Source organism: Procambarus clarkii, chromosome 52, assembly GCF_040958095.1.
Source record: "Procambarus clarkii isolate CNS0578487 chromosome 52, FALCON_Pclarkii_2.0, whole genome shotgun sequence".
Taxonomy (NCBI): Eukaryota; Metazoa; Arthropoda; class Malacostraca; order Decapoda; family Cambaridae; genus Procambarus; species Procambarus clarkii.
In genome coordinates, this window is record NC_091201.1 from 27981067 (window position 1) to 28007191 (window position 26125).

The 26125-nt window shown below is 41.3% G+C and overlaps 1 protein-coding gene across 1 annotated transcript; it reads left to right on the forward strand.

Moving 5' to 3' along the window:
* Window positions 1-1635: 1635 nt before the first annotated feature.
* On the forward strand, window positions 1636-26125 carry LOC123763570 (ER degradation-enhancing alpha-mannosidase-like protein 1). Its single transcript, XM_045750729.2, has 10 exons — window positions 1636-1964; window positions 3568-3744; window positions 5275-5446; window positions 5657-5840; window positions 6194-6368; window positions 11093-11213; window positions 16877-17047; window positions 19276-19446; window positions 20607-20771; window positions 23750-26125. Exons 1-10 carry the CDS (start codon window positions 1693-1695, stop codon window positions 23840-23842), a joined length of 1701 nt encoding a protein of 566 aa, XP_045606685.1. The 5' UTR covers window positions 1636-1692; the 3' UTR covers window positions 23843-26125.

The following is a 26125-nucleotide window of genomic DNA, read 5'->3' on the forward strand; positions in this document are numbered from 1 at the left end:
AATCCTTCCCGGCCAGGATACGAACCCAGGACAAAGTGGTCGCGAAACTCCAGGCGAGTTTCTTAACCACTGCACCATGTGGACTGATATTTCGATTAGGTTGGAACCTGGCTCCTTCAAAAAACTAGTAGCACTTACCCCAAACATTAAGTTTCTCTGAGGCAATGGAGGACAAAATTGTAGTGGTGATCAAGATCTCTGTATTTACGTGACTTGGCTGCTTCCCGGTGATTGGGAGCACCTGCCTGTGCAGCACTGAAGTCAACATAGGTCTTGGCAAAAGTTGAAATGAAAGTGTAGTCCCACACCAACTGTCTACCATTCTTCCAGGGGCTCTCCATGATCCCGTCTGGGCGACCGACAGGCTCATCAGAGTTACAGGCCATTAGGGCTCTCTATGCTGGACAACCGGCTGTGGTAAGGCTTCTCTTAATATTGTCATTAACCTCTCTGTGTCTTACATGCCATCCTCCTGTCCTTTGGCAGAGAAGGCCATGCCGTCCGTACCTGTCGGCCTCTGCCACGCCGCAAATACACCTGTATTCGGTGTGGATTGGGGCAGCGAGGCAAAGGGCCACAGTAATTCGGAGGGCCTGTGGTGTGAGACGGGTGCCGGTTGCTAGCATTGGGGTTGCTAATAGGAAGATAGGAAGTCTGTCTGTCTGTCTCTATCTCTGTCTCGTCTCTGTCTCTGTCTCTCTCTGTGTCTGTCTCTGTCTCTCTCTGTGTCTCGTCTCTGTCTCTCTCTGTGTCTGTCTCTGTCTCTCTCTGTGTCTGTCTCTGTCTGTCTCTGTCTGTCTCTGTCTCTCTCTCTGTCTGTCTCTATCTGTCTGTTTTTCTCTCTCTGTCTGTCTCTCATTCTGTGTCTGTCTCTCATTCTGTGCCTGTCTCTCATTCTGTCTCTGTCTTTCTCTCTGTCTTTCTCTCTCTCATTCTGTCTCTGTCTTTCTCTCTCTCTCTCTCTCTCTGTCTTTCTCTCTGTCTTTCTCTCTCTCTCTCTCTCTCTCTCTCTCTCTCTCTCTCTCTCTCTCTCTCTCTCTCTCTCTCTCTCTCTCTCTCTCTCTCTCACTCTCTCACTCACTCACTCACTCACTCACTCACTCACTCACTCTCTCTCTCTCTCTCTCTCTCTCTCTCTCTCTCTCTCTCTCTCTCTCTCTCTCTCTCTCTCTCTCTCTCTCTCTCTCTCTCTCTCTCTCTCTCTCTCTCTCTCTCTCTCTCTCTCTCTCTCTCTCTCTCTCTCTCTCTCTCTCTCTCTCTCTCTCTCTCTCTCTCTCTCTCTCTCTCTCTCTCTCTCTCTCTCTCTCTCTCTCTCTCTCTCTCTCTCACTCACTCACTCACACATTTATTTAATTATTTTTATACATTTTTTTTAAATCCTATGTAATGTAAAAAAAGTAAATCATATTAATAAATATGTAATGTAATGTGGAGATCTATATATCTTTCCATAAGGAAAAAAATATTATATTTCAAGATAATTCGGCTTGTTAGGCGACTTGTACCTAATAGGTACAACATATGCGTATGTATGTTGTGAGACAATGTGTGATCATGCGTATGTATGTAGCATATGTATGTACAGTACATATATCCAGCAGATGTAGTGACAGCTGACACGTATATATATTTCGTTCGTCGTTTGTTTTGTTGTTTATTTACCATGTCAGCTGTGCTGAGGATGGTGTTATTATGGTGTCAATACTTTCACTTTACGTAGTGTTTTTACACGGAGTTTTCCAAACTTTTTATACCAGCGAATGTGCCTTCAATATCTTCAGGTATCCATTGAATAGAGTAGAGAAGAAATATGGCAGCTTGTCGGAGAGTGAGCGGCTCAGACTCAAGAAGGACACTCGAGATATGTTTTATTTTGGCTATGACAGCTATATGAAATATGCCTATCCCAAAGACGAGCTAAACCCCATATATTGCTGTGGAAGAGGACCTGATTATGACAATCCGTAAGTACAGTCAAGGTTCGGCTAAGTATTGAATTTTCTCCAGCAAAACTTTACAATGGTGTTAGGTGAAAGTGCCCCTTTCTTTTTTCTTTTCTTTTTTTAAGTTTTAAGTTATCTCCAACTACCTGTATTTAATTGCATTTATATAGACATTTTGAACAAGTCAGTTTCATTCAGTTTGGGTTAATGCTAGGTTAGGGGTATATTACATTGTAATTATTTATGGTTTGTGGTGAGCTAAAGGATAATGACATGAAATCCTTTGCTTTAGGATCTTAGAAATAAACCCTAAATACAGCAACTTAATAAAAATAGTTATGGGAACCAATAAAATTGATAGGGAAGAATTCCTGAGACCTGGAACTTTAAGAACAAGAGGTCGTAGATTCAAACTAATGAAACAAAGATGCTGAAGACATAAAAGAAAATTCACTTTCGCAAACAGAGTGGTAGACGGTTGGAACAAGTTAGGTGAGAAGGTGGTGGAGGCCAAAACCGGCAGAAATTTCAAAGCGTTATATGACAGAGAGTACTGGGAAGATGGAACACCACGAGCGTAGCTCTCATCCTGTAACTACACTTGGGTAATTACAGCACCATGGAAGAGCCAGTATGAACTTGGCTGCTCTGGTATGAGTCGCGAAAGGGGCAGCTTGACAGAAAACGGATAGGACTTTGATTTAGTGAAGATTGTGACTTAAGTCGAGCATGATGCTTTGCACTAACATGTTTTGTGAAATAACAAAATAATGTTTGATGCTGTAAGTTGGCTTCTGTACTGTTGATATAGTCTCCTTACAGTGAACCTAACAGCTGTTAATAATATCATATGAAGGTATTGAATTCTACATGATATAAATGTATACATTCTCTTTAGCTTGGAATGTTTAATTATGGTTTCTTTGGTAATCATATACTGTATACATACTTATAGGATTATGCTAATGTTAGATAGCTCCCTTCTTTATGCTTGGGTCTATATGCATTGCAAGCCCTTTTTACACTTGCTATAGTAATTTATATTTGATTTTATGGAATAACAGCCAAACCATTGATTGCCCAGAAGTGCTAATCTAAATACTGTACTGTAAAATGATATCTCAGTTTATCCTGATTGCCAGTTAGTGTTGCAGATGACGTAGTCTTTCAGTGCAAATAATTTGATGTATATATATGTTAATATTTTTATTACAAAGTCACACACAAATTTTATTAGTTTGAAAGAAAATGCCTTGAATCTGTTTATCAGCACAACGAATCTGGACACTTGAGGCACAAACAACCATTATTAAATGAGTTTTGATGTTGCTTCTAGATTTCTGTTGACCCAAGTTGCAGATAATCGAGACATTACTGTAATAAGCAAAGCTAATTTACATATTTCTAACTATGAGATCTTTGGTGCTGTTTTTTCTTTCTTTTTTTTAGTTCGTCACAAAATTGCCATTAGTTTACTGTAGCTTTTATATTTGTGCTAATGTGTCATTATTGTAATACCTGTAACTGCAAAATAAACAGTCGTTACAAGTAAAAGTCAAGTTGCATTGTTTACTAACCAGAAATTGTAATTATTGTATTAATTGTTAGCCTTTTCTCTCATCAGGTCCAATATCAACATTAATGACATCCTTGGAGATTATTCTTTGACCTTGATTGATGCATTAGATACGCTTGCAATTCTTGGTGATGCAGAAGAGTTCCGAAAAGCTGTGAAGCTAGTCATTGAGAATGTTAGTTTTGACAAGAACTCTACTGTGCAGGTCTTCGAGGCAAATATAAGGTAAGATGTGTAATCTTGTTTCATAACCTTGAATTTTATGAACCAAGTAGTTGTTCTGGATGTTTATAACAGTTTTGTCTATTGAACAGACTAAAGTTAAATTAAACTTTATCACTAATATGAATTATTAAGTCTTAAATTACAGAGTTTATTTTCTGTACACTATAATTTTACAGCTGGAACACTCTACCTAGATGTAGTGATTTTATGTCAAATCATCACTCTGGCATTTCAACCACTTTCAAGAATTGGGAGACTTTTTATGCATCAGATGAAACATTTATTGAAGAAGTGTACTTGCTCATTTCATTAACTGCAATGTTTTTTTTTTTAAGATTGACACTAGCCAAAGAAATCATATAAAGTAGTCCTTCAATTTGTGCAAGAAATATTTTCCTGGAAAATCTTGTGCAGAGGCAGTTTATACAAGTCAAACTTAAGACTATGTGCATTTAGCAAACCTCTGAAAAGAAGGGTGTCTTTCACATCTCTCTTGGCATTACACATATTGAACAATATGAAATTTCAGTTCTCCCATTAATTTCTCCTGATAAGCCCCACTTGAACTGGAAGATAGAGTATTGGTCTCGCTTCTTGCAGGTTGGCGATCCATCCCTGACCATCCAAGTGATTGGTTGAGCACCATTCCTTTCTTTCGTCCTATCCTAAATCCTTATCCGCTTGTACCTTCCAAGTGCTATATAGTCATAATGGATTAGTGCTTTCTCTTAATAATTATCTTATCAATTCCCTCTATGAATATATTAGTCCCAACTTGAAAATATAGAAATGAATACTGTATATGTGGCTATATTAATAAATAGATATGTAAAATAATACTTAATGGGCTATGCAAATTAATAATTAATATAACTAAAAAGTGTCTGTGTTGCTTTTCGAGTGAGGAAGAGTTTGGTGTTGTTTTACTTATTTACATAACTTTACATACAATTGGGAAGGATCACTTTTTAGTGCAGTGTTTTACATCTTCGGCTCACAACCTAGGATTTGTCTTTGCCCTGCTGTATGTACAGTACAGTACAGTACTTCATAATTTTTTTTTTTTTTTAACATTTCTTAATAAATAGACATCTCCATTCTTAATGGTTTCTACATCATCTTCCTTTTTCCTATAAGGTTCTTTATTCCCATGGTTATCTATTTTGGGTCATTGCTATTCGCTCTAATAAATTTATGTAATGTATTTAGCAAGATGAATATTGAAATATAGCGCATATTAGTTGACATCTGTACATAAAAGAATGATGGACCTGGACAATGATCATAATCTACAAACATTATCTTTCAACTATATTTGGCATTCAGATGAGTTATTAAGAATGTTCTCATCTAATTCTACTCGTACCTTGACTTGTTTTTGAACAAGGTGGGCCATCTCAATTCTTTTGATGCATTTTGATTTGACGATAAAGTTCTAGTAAGTGGTACTTCAAAATTGTATTGTAATATGAGTCTTAATATGGATTTTAATGTTTCCTAAAAAGTTGAGTAACTGTGTGGAAATTTCAGATTGTTGGGAGCATTATTATCAGCTCATCTCCTCATCCAGGATGAAAATAAACCATTTGGGGACCTTGAACCTGAATGGTATGATGGGGAACTGCTGGAGATGGCCTCTGACCTTGCTTCAAGATTCCTTCCAGCCTTTGACAACTCGAAGACTGGCCTTCCTTACCCTCGAGTAATGTCAAAATTATTAATGAGAGATTAATTTTATGGATGGATATGTGAAGAGAACATGCACATTTGTTTGCCGTTGTGCCAAGTGTGCATTTCATTTAAAAAAATAATGGTCTTGTTATTACTTAACAGGCAGCACATGCCATAATATAGTAGAGTGTAAGTTAATGGTATCACTTGAATTTTTACCTTTATATTTTATTTTCTGTAGGTAAATCTCCGTGAGGGAGTACCAGAAGGAAGCCGCACAGACACGTGCACAGCTGGCGCTGGGTCTCTCTTAGTGGAGTTTGGAGTTCTTAGTCGCCTCATTGGAGACCCTGTTTATGAAATGTCTGCAAGAAGAGCCAATAGGGTTCTGTGGAAATTAAGGAATTCAAAAACTGGACTTCTTGGTATGTTACATAATTAATGATTATCGAACTAGTTAATACAAAAATATTTTAGATGGGCTGTCTTGTATGGCACTTATGCAATGCATGCATTTGTTTTTATGGATGTGCATCTATGTAATTCAAGCATGTGTTGTGTGTGTGTGCATCAATGTGATGCATTCATATGTTTTTTGTGATTAAAATCCCTTAATGCATCATTTGAGTTCACATAGAAGTGAAGTTCTCAAGGCTAATATATTAGCTCTGGCCATAAAAGCTGTCATATGCTCCACCTCATTGTAATATTTTGTTAAACTTTACCTGACTAAGAATTTTATAAGTACTGTATACACTATATTGTATCTCTCCTCCAGGCAATGTTGTGGATGTGAACACAGGAAAATGGGTAGGGGAGTTGAGTGGCGTTGGAGCTGGACTTGACAGCTTTTATGAGTATCTTCTTAAAGCTTACATCCTCTTTGGCCATCCTGAGGACTACTCCATGTTTAATGAGACATATACACTTATTAAGCAGTATATGAGAAGGGGGTAAGATTTTTTTGCCCTTTGTATCTTCAATCTTACTAAGGGGAAGGGGCAATATTAGATTCTAATCTAATGTAAGAACTAGCTTATGTAGGATAACCATATCCTCACCAATTTGTTAAACAAGCCCAACTACTGTAGTTCATAAATATCCAACCAATTTGGAGAGGTCGTGGGAGAAGGGTGCCAGATATACCTTTTTCTTCTTACGTGGTTTATAAAAAGAAATTTAAAACCTGTGAATGGGATGGTTTAGTAAAACATCATTTTGGTCCCTAAAAATGCAAAGTATGCCCCCCACTTCTCGGTGCACATACGCTGAAAGATTACTTTGGTCCTGAATTGTGCTCAGAACCAATTATTTTTCCTGGATCTCATGGCATTATTAATCCTCAAAAGGTGGATACACCTTAAGCCCAGCACAAAACCTGTCCCCCTGCAATATGAATATTTTGGCAACAAAATCAAAACTTTTAATAATGATGTGTAGCCAATATCTAAATCGGTGATAAGTGATTAATTATCAAAAGAAGGTACCAAGCCGGGAAAACTATGTAGCACCAACAAAGTTGCAGGAGATTCAAAACGTGCTAAATATCATTAATATTCTCATAGATATCATTTATGAGAATAAAAGTGCATAAGGCGAGCAATATCAAAGGTATCGGATTTATCAAAGAGTCTATTGAGGGACAAACATGCAAGGGACAGTTGGGAAGCAAGACACACGCACATCTTGGAAGTCGGGATATTTAACAGGGAGATGCACAACCATAAGAGGGACAATGCAGTTCAAATAATAAGGAGCAGGGCATCACACTATTAAGTGCCCATGAGGTAAATGTGTATGGCCAATACGTAAGTTCGCCAGAGCCATTTCCCACCTTTGGTTATGGTGATAGGAGGAAGGCTAAGGGGACAGGCTATCCTTAAGGTTTGTTATTCTTACTGGTAACAAACCTCAGTTTGTTACTAGTAACAGAAAACCAGCAATCCTGCCAATGGACATGGATCGAGAAATGAATGACTTGGTAGAAATCACAATAAGAAACACCTTTTTGGGAAATAGGACAAGATCGGAAAGCCTCCTTAACATCAGTATCCGAAAGTTCATTTAAGGAAATACCAATATGTCTGGGAACCTTGCAAAATTGAACCTGTTTAAATTGGCTAGAGATTAGAAGCAGTCAGTATTGGATTTCAACTACTACAGGATATATAGGATTAAATGACTCCAAAGCTATGAGAGCAGTACAAGAGTCAACCATAATGACAAAGAAGCACTGATGATGGGAAAGCAGTCAACGAAGGGTATACAAGATAGCACACAGTTCAGCTGTGATGACGCTAGCCTCAAGAGGTAGGCGGCATGTTTAGTCTGGAAAGACAACAGAGTATCCAACACCATCAGCAGACTTAGACTCATGTGTGAAGAGAGCAAAAGAATGCAAATGCAAAAAAAAGGTTCAAAGACGTTTCAAAACAAAAAGAGGTTTAGAAGCCTTTACCACATGGGTCAGACTTGCAAAACTTCACAAGTGGAACCTGCCAAGTCAGTAAGAATGAAATGACATGAGGAGAGACATTGCTAACACAAACAGAAAGGTAAGCTTGTAAGCAAAACATCTGAACAGAAAAGGGAAGGTGAAAGGGAATTGCCTTCTGGAGGAGCAACAGCCAAGACCTGCAAAGGCGAGAATGAGGATGTTGCAGAGACCTTGCGAAGTAGCAAAGGTAGTAATAATCTCGATGAGAAAGGAGCGACATGATATCAGTTTCAACATACAAACTCTGGACAGGGAGGACAAACAAAAGGCACCAGAACAGAGGTGCAACCCAGCATGGTGCTGAGCATAAAGACGGCGAAGGACTGAAGAAGAGGCAGAGGAGTAGGCTAGGTAGCCATAATCCAGTTTAGACAGCAGGAGAGAGTAGTGCAAAGGGAGAAGAGTGTGTATCAGCACCCCAGGAAATCTGGGACAAGTCACGAAGGAGCTTAACGGCCTTAGAGCATTCAGAGCGGAGGCAAGAGGTATTGGGGAACCAAGACAAAAAGAGTGTCAAAAATCAACCTCGAAAGTTTAGCAGAATCGTTATAGAGAAGGAGACTACTATAGAGCAACACTGGGGACTGAAGAACAACCTGCCTCCTAGTAAAAGTCATAGCACAAGTTTTAGATGTAGAGAACTTGAAGCCATGATTGGTGGCCCAGGACGACACAACATCAATTGCAAGTTGGAATCAGCATTGGAGGAAAAGAGGAGTCATCCCCTCGACAGAAAAGAGTGAGATCATCTACATAAAAGGCCCCCTCAAAAAAAAAAACAGAGAGAAGGGGGGAAAGTAAGACCATTAAGGGCAACAAGGAAAAGAGCAGTGCTCAAAACACTACCCTGGGGAACACGTTTGAAAAGAAGGCAGAGAAGGTGTGACAAAGTCTCACATGAAAGGAACTATGAGAAAGAAAACAGAAGAGTAGGAAATTGCTACGAAGGCCAAAAGAATGAAGCTGGTAAAAAATATTGTACCTCCAAGTGGTATTATAAGCCTTTCTAAGTCAACAAGAACAGCAACCACTGAGGGTTTAGCAGCAAGGGCAGAAGGAATGTAGATCTCCAGGTCCAGTAAAACATCATTTGAGCTGCGACACTTGTGAAAGCCAAATTGAGAGGGAAGAGGATGTGATAGTATTCCAAGAACCACATAAGATGGACAGTGACCATACGTTCAAAGAGCTTGCAGACGCAACTCGTCATATATGATGAAAATTGTTTGGGGAGAACCCAGGAGGACTGGATTTCCGAATAGGAAGAACAACTGCTGCAAGCCAATCTTTGGGGATAGATGACTTTTCCCAAATGCGATTGTAAATGACCATGAAAGACTGAAAGGCACCTTGGAGGAGATGGCAAAGCATCTCATAATGAACGCCATCTGAGCCTGCCGCTGTAGAACCACAGAGGGACGGGGCAGACTGGAGTTCCAAGAGAAAGAGGAGATGATTATAGGGGAACCATGGGGGGGGGGGAGTGAAAGACCAAGTTACAAGACTCGAGAAAGGGCTTACGAGAAAGGAAGGAAAGAAGGTGGGCACCAGTGCTAATGGCAGAAAAGTTTGAACCCAAAGCAGTTGCGACCATCACCAGATCTGCAACAACAGAACCATGGCAATGTAGTATATGTGATAGGTTTGTCAACCATAATGGTGGAGAAATAGGATTGCCAACTCTCTCATTTAGCAGTATGGATGGCCCTACAGCCAAAGTACTCGTCTTTTGAAAGAAGCGAAAAGAATCGGGAATCAGTCGGCGCCGGTGTATCTTTTAGGCTGCACACTTTCAGCATACAGCCCGAGCACAGTCCGAATTCCACTAGGGAACACACTTTTGTGTGCCACTGGAGACATAGCGAGGAAGAGAGAGAGAGAGAGAGAGGACAACATTCATAAGGGTGTCACGAAAAAGGAGGGCCTGAGAGAGAAACTTGGACTGGGTGGAAAGAGAAGCATAGTGTGTAAAAAGATTCTAGTTCACCTTATCAAATCACCACTAAGGAAATGAGAAAGGAGGATGTAAAGAGAAGGTAGAAAGCTAAGGCCCTAGACCACTACACCACGACATGGTAAAAGCAGTGCAGCCTGAGATTCCATTGAAACATCTAGGGTCCTGAGGCATTCAACTGAAGCCCAATCAGGGTTTCAAACATTGCCCCCCCGTGCTCTCTGGCTTTCTAGTTCAGGAACACCATGAGTGTAGACATCACAAAGTGTAGTTACAGATTATCATCTTGTAATGTGGAGGATAATTACACTTAGGTAATTATGCACACACACACACACACCCTCTAAATAATGGTGTAATAACTACATAATTACACACACCGTCTAAACTATACTTAAAACACTTCAACAATCCCATGCCTATTGTTACTGAATACAGTAATTTGTTTTAATGATTTACAACCCTATTCCTAAACCAGTGTTTATCAAAATCTTTTCCGAATCTGAACTTAAACAAATTTGTATCCATTGTTTTCTGCTCTATTTTGTGTTTATATTTAGCACACTGAATATATCCCTTCATATAAAATTATTTTGTCTTGATTATCACAACTGCAGAAGCCACCTTACTTTGACCTTTAGGGACTTGTTAGCTACTGAGTAGGATACATTAGAGCCACAATCTGATTACATTAATACTGTGTACAATTTTTAATGTGAAGAGACGTGAATAATAAATTGGAGACAATACCCTAGGCATGTTTACATGTGTAATTACTTAAGTGTAGTTACAGGATAAGAGCTACGCTTGTGGTGTCCCATGTTCCCAGCATTGTCATATAATGCTTTGAAACTACTAACGGTTTTAGCCACTCAAGGTGTGATTGGTCGGTGGTATTGCTTTACATTTCTGTCTTTATTGGCCAGCAGTTTTAAAGCCATGGTCTCGTTGGATATGCTTTCAGTGTAGTTGAAGTTCTGTACTCACTTTTGCTAAAGCAGTCTTGCATTGCCTTGCCCAAACATGTAGAATAAAAAATGTAGCGGTGCACACTTGTAAACTGACATATATATATATCTTTGAGCTAACTATAATGTAAAACTAAGAATGGAATAGCATTTTGCATGTTGGAGTGTGGCATCCCCAACCCTTGTTGGAATGTATTCCAAATTTTATTATACCATATACTGTATTGTATGTATTGTATAAATAATTTTTTTTTCCAGTCGACCACACTGTAACTCTGGCACTGGTGATCATCCTTTATATGTTAATGTTGATATGAAGAATGGTGGAACCCAAACTACCTGGATAGATTCTCTCCAAGCTGCCTTTGCTGGAATACAGGTATGACAGGCCTTACGATGGAATGAAATTACTGTATAATTTGCTGTAGCTTGTGGGCCATGTTGCACAAACTATATATGTGCATGTACATCAACACGTTGAAATTGCTGTACAATTAAAAAAAAAGAGTAAAAGAAATTTAGATTATTTGACAATAGTTGAGCAATGGGAAAACAAAAATTTGGTTTTATGTTTGTTCTTAACCAGTAAAATAAACTAAAAAACTTAAAAATTAATTTATCTGAGATAGTAATAAAAATTATTTTGGATGAGTTAGGACAAGGTCATTTTTTTATATAAATGTTTAAACTTAGAGTATGAGTAATTACCGGTAGATTGTTAAATTGTATATATATACAGAGGATACAGTTATATTTGAAGAGTGACAAAGTAGATAACTACTTTGTCATCTACTCTGACAGTGGTACATCTACTACTACTATGTAGACGACTTGAAAATTTCAATAATGTTTGTGACAGAAGATTTTTAAAAGTGAAGTTTACATAGAAGTTATTATGGTAGGCAGAAAAGGAAATTCTGTGTGACGTAAGTGATTATGGAGAGGTGTGGGGAATACTGTTTTTGTCTGATTACAATTGCATACAACATCACCAGTTTGCATATGGCAGATGCCTCAATAAAACTGTTAGAATCCAGCAACTATGAGAGCAATGTATTCAGGGCCTGGGTGCCCTTAATTGAGTAAAGATCCTCTGGGGTGGTTCTCTCTCAACTAGCTATGCTGGGTCCTGATTCACATTGGTCATGAGAATCACTTCCTCCCCCCTTCCTCCTCCCAACCGGCTTCCTTGGGGAGCTGGTCGGCCGAGCGGACAGCACGCTGGACTTGTGATCCTGTGGTCCTGGGTTCGATCCCAGGCACCGGTGAGAAACAATGGGCAGAGTTTCTTTCACCCTATGCCCCTGTTACCTAGCAGTAAAATAGGCACCTGGGTGTTAGTCAGCTGTCACGGGCTGCTTCCTGGGGGTGGAGGCTTGGTCGAGGACCGGGCCGCGGGGACACTAAAAAGCCCCGAAATCATCTCAAGATAACCCCCCCCCTTCCTCTTTTTTTTTTAATACAACATGGGGACTTAAAAGAACTTTTCACTGGGTCCTCATCACATTCACAGGTTTATGACTAATAGGCAATAAAGTGCTGGCGACACCAGAGCTATTCAGTTCTAAAGGCTTAAGTACAAGTAGCATTATTTATAATTGGATTCATGGAAACACAGTGTAAAGCTTAATAGTATTTTATTCAAGAAAACGTACTTGCTAATACACTGGGTGCTTGATTTACCCTAGATTGGAATCAGCAAAGCTATTATCACATTAAGAGAATCGTGAAACTACTACTAACTCATCAATCTCGGTTCACTCATGGACAAAACCTCACTTAACACTGTTTTGACAACCAATTGTGAACACAGCTTTCCTAACATTGCTGGTATTCAATCAGGATACTAAGGGATGGTAATCATGTGGAATAATTCAACACTAGCACATGTCATTGGGCTGTGATCCTTGTTGTGGTATACATACTGCAAACCTACCACTATACTGTGCTCCAGGGGATGTCTTATTCATTTCAAACATACAATCTAGCAAACCCTCCAGGTGGAGTGGGTCAAGACCAGGCCCCCAAGGAAAGTACTCCCACAAATTTACCTGCTTAAAATACAATAGACCTCCCCACACTGGGCACAAGAAATAACTGGTATGTATACTTTATGGTTTATTAACCACTGCACTGCTCTGCATTAAAATACGCCACACCCGTGGTGCAGCGAAAATAAATTCTTTCCAGAAAATTATTTTCTTTTCTTATATTATTAAAATGCAGTCTCTGAACATGGGAAACTAAACAAAAATGTTGTATGTGACATACTTTAGCCGTGATAGAGCTGGGAAGTTGAGCATATTATGGGCGCTAAGCGATGGAGCGCTCAAGGCCACTGCATGACAAGTCACACAGCAGACGACAGCCTCACTCACCTAAATGGCTCCTCCCAACATAAGCCTTTTGCTGTTATTACACTCTATACACATGTTATATATAAGTATCTACATTTGTAGTTCACCAAAGCAAACCATAAAGCTGGTATGGTGAATCCAGACAATAACATGTTGCCACACACCAGCCAGTAGGCAACGCCACCTCTCCCTCCCTCCCTTACCAACAGTACTCCTCCCACCGCTAATTCTCACCACAATCCTACTATTATCAGAACCCTGGTCATTAAATCATGTAAAAGAATAATTTTTGTCATGTTTATTTTGTAAAGGAACATGAGAAATCATTTTAAGACTTAAATGGAAGAAATAATGGCAATGTGCTGTGGCTAGCGCTGTGAACATCTTGAACAGCATTTATTCACTGATACCTGAACATTGTACACAGTCTTTGTCACAGTCAGGCTCTTCTGTAATACTGTACTATCATGGCTAAATAATACCAAATGCATTACACTTAGAATTTGTATAATGTAATTTGTATAATGAATTTGTACCAGATACCTAGAATTTGGAAAATTCTAGGCAATGCTCTGGTCAAAAGCTGAACAGCAATGCTGTTAGCTCATGCTGCGTGTGCCTGCCTTGGTTGCTCACTCAGTACTGAGGCCTTCACACCCGGGAATGTTGCCCACGATTTAAAAAAAAATGGCGTCTGTTTAGGAGAGCCCTGAGGAAGCTAATGTGAACCCCGTGTAGCCGGGGAGTTTTGAATGATGTGCTATACCTATAAGATCCTTGAGGCGCGTTGCACAGCACTCGTCAAGAGCCTCAAGGCCCATTGTGAAGTACAGTGGCTAATCACAGAACCCCTTCCCAAGACAAAAATGCCTGGCAGTGCCTGTTAACATTTATTTTATGCTCAGAATCCCCCCTTGGACAGGAATAAAGGCTCACAAACAAAACACTCTAGGCAGGCTCAAAAACCTCTGAAGAAGGTATGGTTGGAATCTTCCTTAATCCCCACAGACATAAGAAAATCCTCTCTAAATTCACTCCCACAAACACAATAGTAGTGGTGCAAGCTTAAAGTGCATACAGTAATAATAGTTACTATAGTTATATAAGGACTTATGTGAAGCAGACTCCCAAGATTCAACAAAACATGACCACTAGCCCTCCAGTTCAGTTACCAATTGAATCTGTGTTCTGACAGTGCCTCAGAATAGCCCAAATGATCATACAGTAACAGTCTTCTCTGATTTATTTAACCACCACCAATTTCTTACATTGTCACACTATATATTATATACCCTTCTGTCTGTATTTATTCACTAATTTACACATTACCTTTTCTTAAAACTAGCCAGGAGCTTACATGGCAATAATCACTTAAACATCTGGCAGAAATGTAACCTCAACTGCTTCCAGACTCAATGTAGCAAACAGATAAAGTGATTATATTAATTGTTTCACTATCCAAGACCACCCTAGTTACAACAGCACTGTCAATGATACAGGCATAAATCATGCCCGGGATCTCATTTCTATGGCCTAAGCACTTAACTCATCTGATTTAATCATCTACTAGATATATGACAGCAATCTAGTCATCATTCATCTATTTACACTAAGGGCATTCCAGAGATACCCAGCATGCTAGACATGCTGGGTATCCAATATTATGGCTTACTCCAGTCCTAAGAAATATAGAACTCTGTGCACTGTGAAGCACTCTAGTGTAGCTTTCCCAACTAGATACACCGAGATGTGCCACTCTAAGCAAATTGTAGGAGAGTTTACTTGGGGTTTACTTAGGGAGAGAGAGGGAGAAAAAAGTTGAGACCGTTCTCTCACAATTTGCTTATGTTGTAAATTTAAATACCTGCAATATGTGATTGATAAGATATATTTGTTGAAGCGAAGTTCAGAGTAGAGCGAGTCATGGAAAGCAAGTGACTTATGTAAAGAAAGCCATCATTAGAATAAAAAAGATAGGAAGAGGACTGAATGAAGGAGTGATAATACAGTACATGCCTTTGTCTACAAATGTGTGAAATCAAGAATTTTAGCATGGTAGTTGAAATGGACAATCTGAGAAATGTGTAGTGTTAAGACCAAAGAAAAGTCGTGAAAATGTCAGGGAGAGATGTGGAGAACAAAAATATACAGTATAAATTGTTTCAATATGGAGTTTATGCCAAGAGGGTTTTGACATATTGCCTGAATGGATGATAGACTGGTGATGAGTATATGCTTGTGAATTTGAGAATTGCTGATTGAGTTGTACTGTGTATGACATCTCACATAAAACACTAAAAACTAAAAAACCTAGTCTTATGAAATGGTGCAGTGCTGCTGTTGGTAATTTACAAAAGTGTGACAATGTTGGTTTCTCAGATGAGGCTATACTACTTTTCGAAGCTTTCAAGAAGAAGAGGAGATAGGTTCAAACTAAAAAAAATTAGAAAGTTCACTTTTGCAAACATAGTGGTAGACGGTTGGAACAAGTTAAGTGAGAAGGAACAAGTTAAGGAGAAGCCAAAAACCATCATAGTTTCAAAATGCCATATGACAGAATACTGGGAAGATAGGATGCCTAGAGTGTAGCTCTCATCCTGTAATTAGACTTAGGTAATTATTGTACAGTGTGTATGGTATGGTGAATGGACTAGTGACTTCTTCTCGGAGGGACCCCTTTTAGTAGCTTTGGTGCAGCCAAGAGTTGGCTAATCACACTGGGCCTCTTGAGACCTATTCTTGCATGATGGAGCCAGGACCAAATTCTTCCTTGCTCTATTAAGGCGAAGGCTGCTTTTGTGTCATAGATAAAGCATAAAACAGAAAAATCCACCAAAATCATAAGTACAAAAAAAAAAAAGCAACTACTTAAAAGATAATTAGGCACCTTAAGGTAACCAAAAAATGCAAACAATCATTCCTGTGGGGTAAATACTCTAACATTTAAAAAAGGTCCTGATAGTACAGTTGGGTTTGTTTTCGACTCATAATCGAGAATTCCTGGTTTGAATCCCAGGTGGGACAGAAAAGGTTGGGCACTTTCCCCATCCCCTTAATGACTCTTTACTTAAGCAGGAAATAGGTATCCAGAAGTTGGTTACCTTGTTGTGGGGTTGAATCCTGGGGAGGGGTTATCTCAGTATAAGCCTATATATATGTACTGTATGTATAAACTGGCTGCCTGTGCCCACAACACAATGAATTAAATTATATTTTTGCAACTGACTACCACCAGATGACAGCCTAATTCACTATTTTAGTGAACATTTACATGGAGCCGCCCATGCTAAACCTCTCAACCCCCAGGAGGAAAAAGGGAACAGGCCAAGAATGGGGAGTTATGGCCCTTCCAGAAAAGGGTGTTTAATTACATTTAAAGTTTGATATCTGGGAGGGACCAGTTGGTAGCTCCCAAGCTTTCTCATAAAGAGGTCGGGTGACATACTGTAGCATAATTATCCGTGAAGTCTGCATGAATTGGTGGCAGAGGACACTTAATAACATAAAAAAAATTTTTGTTTTCCTACATACACTGTACATTGGTGCATTTCTTTAAAAACACTATTACAGGTATTTTTAAAAACCTGTAATGGTTTTATCCATTCAGATAAAAATAGCAAAAATTGCAGAAAATGAACATGAGGACAAAATCTAAAAACAACTAATTCATTCCTTACTGTCTTAGGTTTTAGCTGGTGACGTGGAGGAAGCCATTTGCACACATGCTCTCTATTATACAATTTGGAAAAAGTATGGTGTACTGCCTGAAAGATTCAACTGGCAGCGTATTTCTCCAGACGTCTTGTTTTACCCACTGCGACCTGAATTTGTAGAATCTACATACTTGCTCTACCAGGTATGTGTTCTTGTGCTTAGCTAGTCTGTATGTGGACATAGGTATATGGCTGATAATGGGTCGAAGTGGGTTTCCAGGTTTGTGGGTCTTGACAGTCCCATATGCAAATCCAGGTGTGTACTCTCCCAGTAGCTTTTGACAAGTGAAGTCCAGACAATTTTGGCATTAACAGTTTCAACCAATCTGTTCACCTTTCCTTTCAGCTCAGCAGTAGTGTCCTTAGTGATCCTTTGAAATTTAGTTTGATTAGAGAGGATGAGGTAAATTTTCTCCATATACTCATGGATTTTTTTGTTGGCTTTTTTTTTTTTTTGTAGCATTGTGTTTTTTCTTGGGCATTTTTAATATTTTTGTTGGGTGTTTAGGATTTTTGTAAATATATTGAGTAGTACTTTGTGTAAAACCTGGTCAATATGTAATGTTCAGCCCACCAGTACTGGTCAGGTCATATACAGTAGTTTCAACCTTAATATTCATTTGTTTGCCAATGATTGCTATCATATGTCATGTTCAAAATAATAATACATAAATCAGTTTCCTGGGATTATTGTTTAATGTAGACATGAAGAAAGATGGGTTATGATGGATTTGTAATTACCTGAATGTGCTTTATAGTTATTATAAAAATATTTCACTACACTTTTTACCTGGTAAGTCACAAACCTTTATATTCATTCACTAGTGGATATAGGCTTATTTTTCCAAGGGGAGGGGTTACTTGGTGTCTGACAGGTCTAATAAAATCCCTTATGGAATGAATCGACTTTGCCCCAAATAATTCGTTTAAACGAGAATACACTGTACAGCAAAAACAATATAAACAATCTATACAAATAAGGAAAATAAAGCAAGATGCACTTTTCTCACATTTGGCCGATGTGCTATGTGATTAGTGGCATATAAAAAATGTAAATACTTACAGTACTATACAGGCATACCTCAGAATAAGAGTTTAATCCGTTCCTGGAGACGCCTCGCCTTCCGAAAACTCGCATTCCGAAGTTAATTTCCCCATAAGAAATAAAGGGAAATGAATTAATCCGTTCCTGACTACCCCAAAAACCCCACATCAAACTAAATTTTTATACCTAATTTACCTAATTCATCTAAATAAACCTACAAAACTGTGTTCCAGTTATTACTTACCTTGCTGTCGAGTGCTGTAGGCGTATGGAAGATGGTGAGGAGGGGGGGAGGAGGAGAGGAGTTACTGTTTGGAAGGGGAGTCCCCTTTCATAATCACATCACATAACCCCATGCCTTGTAACACTATGGATACCACTTCTCTTTCTAAATTTTTCAAACCAGCCCCTGCTTGCCTTAAACTCTTTCTTATCTGCATCACTCGTTGCAGGGGTATTCTTTAGAAGGTCTTCGTGCAACACCCTGGCTTTCTCACAAATAATGGCCTCCGAAACACTATCACCCCTCAACTCCTTGTCGTGTATCCAAATTAATAACAACTTTTCCACTTCTTCAAGTATTTGTGGTCTTTGTGCCGTTAATGTTCTTACTCCTTTTGCCACTTTAGCACCCATAATCTTATTTTTCTTCTTAAGTATAGTGCATATTGTTGATGTGGCTTTGTTGTACTGCCTACAAAGTTCAACAACACGTGTACCGTTCTCATGCTTCCGAATGATCTCTTGTTTCTCCTCTATTGTCATCCTCACATGAGCTTTCTGGCCTTTATCCTTACCACTGGCTTTCTTGGGACCCATGGTGAGATATATAATAACAAATTGTATAGACAAATCACCAAAAATCCAACAAAACACTGAAAATCCGCGAGAAGAATTGATGTGGGGGTAGTCACTGAGCGCGAGACAATAATAAACTGAGGGGCGGAGGGGCGACGAACGCGCTAGGTCGGCTGTACGCGTATCAACAAACTCGCGTCCAAACTCGCCTCCCGAAGTAACCCTCGCCTTCTGAGACAAATTTTTGGAGTAAATACACCTCGCCTTCCGAAAACCTCGCATACAGGGACAATCGCATTCCGAGGTACCACTGTACCTTCACTAGGCTTTCAGCAGTTTATGCATCTGTTGGAACTATTTATTATCTCTTATTATTCTAATGTATCAAGTATTTTAAGATGTATTTAATTTTTAGAATTTACCAGATTTGCAGAAATGTTGTTTTATATACTGTACTGTATACATTTCTCAATACATTGTGTACTAGTCACTTTCAAGTGATTCTGATTCAAATGTTTGTCTCTACAGGCAACCAGAAACCCATTCTATCTGCATGTGGGTCGGGATATACTGACTTCTCTTAACAACTTGACCAAAGTTCAGTGTGGTTATGCCACTGTTCATTCCGTCTTAGATATGACTCACGAGGATCGTATGGAATCTTTTTTCCTCTCCGAGACTTGTAAATATCTGTACTTGGTAAGTTTTTAAGCTTGCTGTATTTTGTTTCTGTGGAGAGCCCCCTTCAGCTCCCCGGAGCTATACTGGGCTGATGTGTACATATATTAGACCATGGCAACAGTCAATCGCTGGAGTTCAAAGGCTACCGGGGACCAAGAGCCAGAACCTGGCCCCCTCAGTGAGGCACGAGGAGCAATGACCTATAGACATCCCCCGTGTAGTTGGAAATAGTCTATATCTGCCATCTACCAAGTCGGGCACCCAGAAAGGTAGGAGTCCCAAAATAAACTACAGCTGAGGAAAATTGAAAGCCGAACGAGCAAACAGAACTCCCCTATCAGAAAACAAGCATGATGTCACCACAGCTACTATCCAGTGTAGCTCCAATCTCCATTGGAGGGGGAAAGGGGGGAGCCCAGACTCTGCACTGGCTATCCAACCTCAGTTCTGAGGCTGTTGTGTTGAGTGACGGTCGATCGACTCTAGTTCCCTCCCTTCGGTTGGCGAAGGTTGGATAGCTGGCGCGGGGTCTAAGGCCTCACTCCCTTCCCCCTCCTTGGGAAGGGGGGAACTGTGTGGACAGCGGTGCGGCAGGCTGTGGTGATGTGTTTGTTTGCTTGTTTTCTGATGAAGGAGTTCTGTTTGTTCGTACGGCTTTCAGTTTGCAATTTTTCCCCAGCTGTAATTTGTTTTGGGATTCCTACCTTTCTGGGTGCCTGACCTGGTAGATGGCAGATATAGACTGCTTCCAACTACACAAGGGGTGTCTATAGGCCATTGCTCCTCGTGCCTCTCTGAGGGGGGCCAGGTTCTGACTCGTGGTCCCTGGTAGATTTAGAACTCTATAGATTGACTGTTGCCACAGGTCTAATATATACACATCTGCCCAGTATAGCTCCAGGAAGCCTCCAGGTCTCACCCAGAGAACGGCGTTCAATTACATTGAACACTTTTTTTTTAATATAAATCATAACAATATTATTATAATAAAAGTATGTGACATCCTGCATGTGTGCCAGTGTTCACATAGTTTTGCCACATGCAGTACCAGTTTATAATTGATGACACTAGTAAACAAATCATGCTCTGACACATCTTGTAATGCCTTCTGTTGCATCAACAATTAGCAATGTTGTTCATATTTTATGTTGTTTGATACATGTGTTCTTTTTTCACAGCTGTTTGATATAGACAATCCAGTTAACCTAAACTCCCAGCGGTACATGTTTACTACAGAGGGACATATTCTACCTTTGGCTCCTTGGCTTCGACAGCAGAACTGGGATACTGATATTTTTCCATCAATAAATCCTTCAGTGCAAGCAAATGTTACTCAGGCAAATGTAAATATTCCATATTACTTTTAACGTACTTTTATTTTAGTAAAATAAGTTTTATTGTACAATATTCTAATGGGAATAATAATGCAATATTAGATAAATATATTTTGCTTTGTATATCAGGTTGATTTTATAGGGTGTCAAAAATATTACAAAGGAGTCCAGTAAGCAGAGCAAAGTTAAAAAAATTTCTATATAAAGTTATGTCCAAAGACCTCCAAAAGTCAGTTCAGTAATTAAATTTCATATTGATGTAACAACTGAGCGAAAGAAACAAACAAACAACTTGAGCAAAGAAACAAACAAACAACTGAGCGAACAAACAAACAAATGAAGAAATAAGCAAACAATTACCTCCTTAACCTCCACCATCTTAACCACAACCTCCTCCTGCATCCAACACCTCCCTTAATCACCACCACCCTGTCCTGCCTCCTCTCCACCACCACCACCCTGTCCTGCCTCCTCTCCACCACCACCCTGTCCTGCCTCCTCACCACCACCACCTTGTCCTGCCTCCTCACCACCACCACCTTGTCCTGCCTCCTCACCACCACCACCCTGTCCTGCCTCCTCTCCACCACCACCCTGTCCTGCCTCCTCTCCACCACCACCCTGTCCTGCCTCCTCACCACCACCACCTTGTCCTGCCTCCTCACCACCACCACCTTGTCCTGCCTCCTCACCACCACCACCCTGTCCTGCCTCCTCACCACCACCACCCTGTCCTGCCTCCTCTCCACCACCACCCTGTCCTGCCTCCTCACCACCACCACCTTGTCCTGCCTCCTCACCACCACCACCTTGTCCTGCCTCCTCTCCACCACCACCTTGTCCTGCCTCCTCTCCACCACCACCCTTGTCCTGCCTCCTCTCCACCACCACCCTTGTCCTGCCTCCTCACCACCACCACCTTGTCCTGCCTCCTCACCACCACCACCCTGTCCTGCCTCCTCTCCACCACCACCTTGTCCTGCCTCCTCACCACCACCACCTTGTCCTGCCTCCTCACCACCACCACCTTGTCCTGCCTCCTCTCCACCACCACCTTGTCCTGCCTCCTCTCCACCACCACCTTGTCCTGCCTCCTCTCCACCACCACCTTGTCCTGCCTCCTCTCCACCACCACCCTGTCCTGCCTCCTCTCCACCACCACCTTGTCCTGCCTCCTCTCCACCACCACCTTGTCCTGCCTCCTCTCCACCACCACCCTGTCCTGCCTCCTCTCCACCACCACCTTGTCCTGCCTCCTCTCCACCACCACCTTGTCCTGCCTCCTCTCCACCACCACCTTGTCCTGTCCTGCCTCCTCTCCACCACCACCTTGTCCTGCCTCCTCTACCACCACCACCTGTCCTGCCTCCTCCACCACCACCACTTGTCCCTGCCTCATCACCACCACACCTTTGTCCTGCATCCTCTCCCACCACCACCTTGGCACTGCCTCCTCACTCACCACCACCTTGTCCTGCCTCCTTCACCCACACCACCTTGTCCTGCCTCCTCACCACACCACTCCTGCCTCCTCTCCACCACCACCTTGTCCTGCCTCCCTCTACCACCACACGTCTGTCCTTCCCCCCTCCCTCCTCCTCTCCACCACCTTGTCCTCGTCCCCTCCCCTCCACCACCTTGTCCTCCTTCCTCCCCCCCTCCCTCCTCCCTTCCACCACCTTGTCCTCCCTCCCCCTCCTCTCCACCACCTGTCCTCCCTCCTCCTCTCCACCACCTTGTCCTCCTCCCCCCTCCTCTCCACCACCTTGTCCTCCTCCCCCCCCCTCCCTCCTCCTCTCCACCACCTTGTCCTCCTCCCCCCCCCTCCCTCCTCCTCTCCACCACCTTGTCCTCCTCCTCCCCCCCTCCCTCCTCCTCTCCACCACCTTGTCCTCCTCCCCTCCCTCCTCCTCTCCACCACCTTGTCCTCCTCCTCTCCACCACTTGTCCTCCTCCCCCCCTCCCTCCTCCTCTCCACCACCTTGTCCTCCTCCTCCCCCCTCCCTCCTCTCCACTACCTTGTCCTCCTCCTCTACAACCACCTTGTCCTCCTCCCCCTCCCCTCCACCACCTTGTCCTCCTCCCCTCCCCCCTCCTCTCCACCACCTTGTCCTCCTTCCCCCCCTCCTCTCCACCACCTTGTCCTCCTCCCCCTCCCCCTCCTCTCCACCACCTTGTCCTTCCCCCCCCTCCTCTCCACCTTGTCCTCCTCCCCCTCCCCCCACCTCTCCACCACCTTGTCCTCCTCCCCCTCCAACCACCTTGTCCTCCTCCCCCTCCTCCCCCACCTTGTCCTCCTCCCCCTCCCCCCACCTCTCCACCACCTTGTCCTCCTCCCCCTCCCCTCCACCACCTTGTCCTCCTCCCTCCTCTCCACCACCTTGTCCTCCTCCCTCCTTTCCACCACCTTGTCCTCCTCCCCCCTCCCTCCTCCTCTCCACCACCTTGTCCTCCTCCCCCCTCCCTCCTCTCCACCACCTTGTCCTTCTCCCCTCCCTCCTCTCCACCACCTTGTCCTCCTCCCCCCTCCCTCCTCTCCACCACCTTGTCCTCCTCCCCCCTCCCTCCTCTCCACCACCTTGTCCTCCTCCCCCTCCCCCCTTGTCCTCCTCCCCCCCTCCCTCCTCTCCACCACCTTGTCCTCCTCCCCCCTCCTCTCCACCACCTTGTCCTCCTCCCCCCTCCCTCCTCTCCACCACCTTGTCCTCCTCCCCCCCTCCCTCCTCTCCACCACCTTGTCCTCCTCCCCCCCTCCCTCCTCTCCACCACCTTGTCCTCCTCCCCCCTCCCTCCTCTCCACCACCTTGTCCTCCTCCCCCCTCCCTCCTCTCCACCACCTTGTCGTCCTCCCCCTCCTCTCCACCACCTTGTCCCCACCGCCACCACCACCTCTCCTCCACCACCTCCTCCCCTCCACCATCACCTTCTCCTCTACCACCACCACATCCTCCTTAAGTCATGCCATTCATTATACATTTTTATTTCAGTGTGCTGTCATTGATGAAGAGAGAGTCTACGGTCTCCCACTGAAAAGCCAATATCTAGAACAAATATACGTGTCCCTTGGAGTGGAGTTATGATGACTGGTTATATTAGAAACACCTATACAATTGTTACAGCAATTTATGCAAGACTATGTTCCTACCTGTCTAATTCAAAGTGTGAAGAACTTCTGACATTATATTTTCCATTAAAGTATTCTTGGCAAACACGGTTGTGTGTGATTCACAGAATTTCACAAATGTATTAATGAAAAATGGTAAACAATCTTACTCAGCATGTTGCAAACTTTACATCTTTCTTCAATTTAATGGGTCATCTAAGGTTAAAATGTTTGATTATTATACTTGAAATTTGATACAGTAATAATTAGTATTTACTCTATTTATGCAATATCTTTCCTAAGATATCATAATTAGCATTTACAGTTCATATTAATTAAATATTCAACGATTAAAGGGGGGTTACCTTGCGATGATTTCGGGGCTCTACGTCCCCTCGGCCCAGTCCTCGACCAGGCCTCCTGGTTGCTGGACTGGTCAACCAGGCTGCTGAGAAAAATCTCTTGAACAAAATTTCTCTCAACAATGTTGAGGAAAAAATGAGAGAAGAGAAAAATCTTGCCCAGCTTTCCCTAGACATAATATACAAGATTCTTAGATGACTAACTTACTCTGAATGTGTCATACAAGTCTTAAATGTGAAACAAAATGAAAAAAAATGGGATAACGATCATAAATTATCATTTATATACAACTTACAGTAATTAATGGCAGAAATAACATTACTGTATCAAAATAATTGTTGTTCAGTATTACTGTATCAAGTGTGCCATATCTTCCAAAGGCTGTCAAAATTCATTACAATTATAATAATAATGGAATGATTTGATTTAATGGTAAATCTTTTGAATTTAACACTTTCAGCCTCCCGGCGAATGTAAAAAAAAAAAACGTATGTGCTCCGGGCGTTTTGCCGCGTAAGCGTAAAAACAAAAATGTGTATACTCTTTTTACTCTCCTGACCTTAGTTCTCGAGCTACGTATTTCATTTTGGTACCAACGTGTTCGCAATAAAATTCTCTAGAAGAACATCAGTAAAAAGAGTCACGAAACGTATAGGGATACCAGCACCAAATAAATAACTACGAAGATGACTCGCCATGAGCGCCCAACAGCAACAAAATGTTTTTACTCTTGGGATTGTTATCACCTCCACACTTGTCCTACAGCGTTAATTTTGGTATCAATGGACTCGCAATGAAATTCCCAACACGGTGATATGAATATAAGCGTAGAATAATGATTGCGGCCCGCCCGCAAGAGTGTGGGAAGTGGTGAAATTGTTACCCGGTATCGGTGACGGGACGACGCACGGCGCTTTGAAAGTTTATACTTATTTTACTCTCATGACATTATTATTCTATGTACGTCATTCATTTTTGTGTCAATGTGTTCGCAATAGAATGTTTCTATGAGCCCGTAGGTAAAAAAGATCAACAAAGCGTAAGATAGAATAGCGCCAAATATAAAACAACGCTGGAACATATCAGTGAGAGTCAAACACACACGAAATGTTTTTACTTTTGTTATGTTTGTGAACCTTTCATGAACTTATTGTACCATGCAGCCTATTGGTGAGAAAGAGAGTCTCATGGCGCGCAGTTTGAAACAAACCCAAAGTAAATCGGATAAAAATTGAATTTTATACAAATATTTTAAAAGAGGACATAAGTTTATGTCCACTTAGCGGTAGCGGGTAGGCGAAACAGGACGCCGGGAGGAGTCCTCAGGGGCAGAAAGTGTTAATTATGTATATTTTTATATCAAAACATAATTTTACCTTAAGTATCAGTTCTTTATATATAGTACTCATGTTCAACATATAAAGGCATATTTAATATGTTACCAAGGATTTATCCTACTTTAATATGCTTTATCACTTGTTATGGATTCCACTATGAGCAGGTAGGAGACAGTGCAATAGTTTATGTCCAGAATAAGACAAAATTTATCCAACTGAAATATGTCACTGCTGTACGACACTAATATCATTGCTATGACAAACTCTTGTTTAATGTATTGTCTTAAATTTAAACAAATATTCATGGACATTTTGCTATAATTACCATATCTGAAGTATTTCCAAAAGTGTATTTGAGAAAAAATTAAAAAGTTACCAATGCAGAAAGTGTACATAGACCATACCTGTTCAGCTCAATTAAATATTCAGTGATATCATGCTCGTCTGTAAGATTTATATTTAAAAATCCATTTAAAATAAAGTAACTAGATATTTTTATAACAAAACCTCAGGAAAAATGTAATGATCCACTAAACAGGAAATATAAATTCCATCTTTAA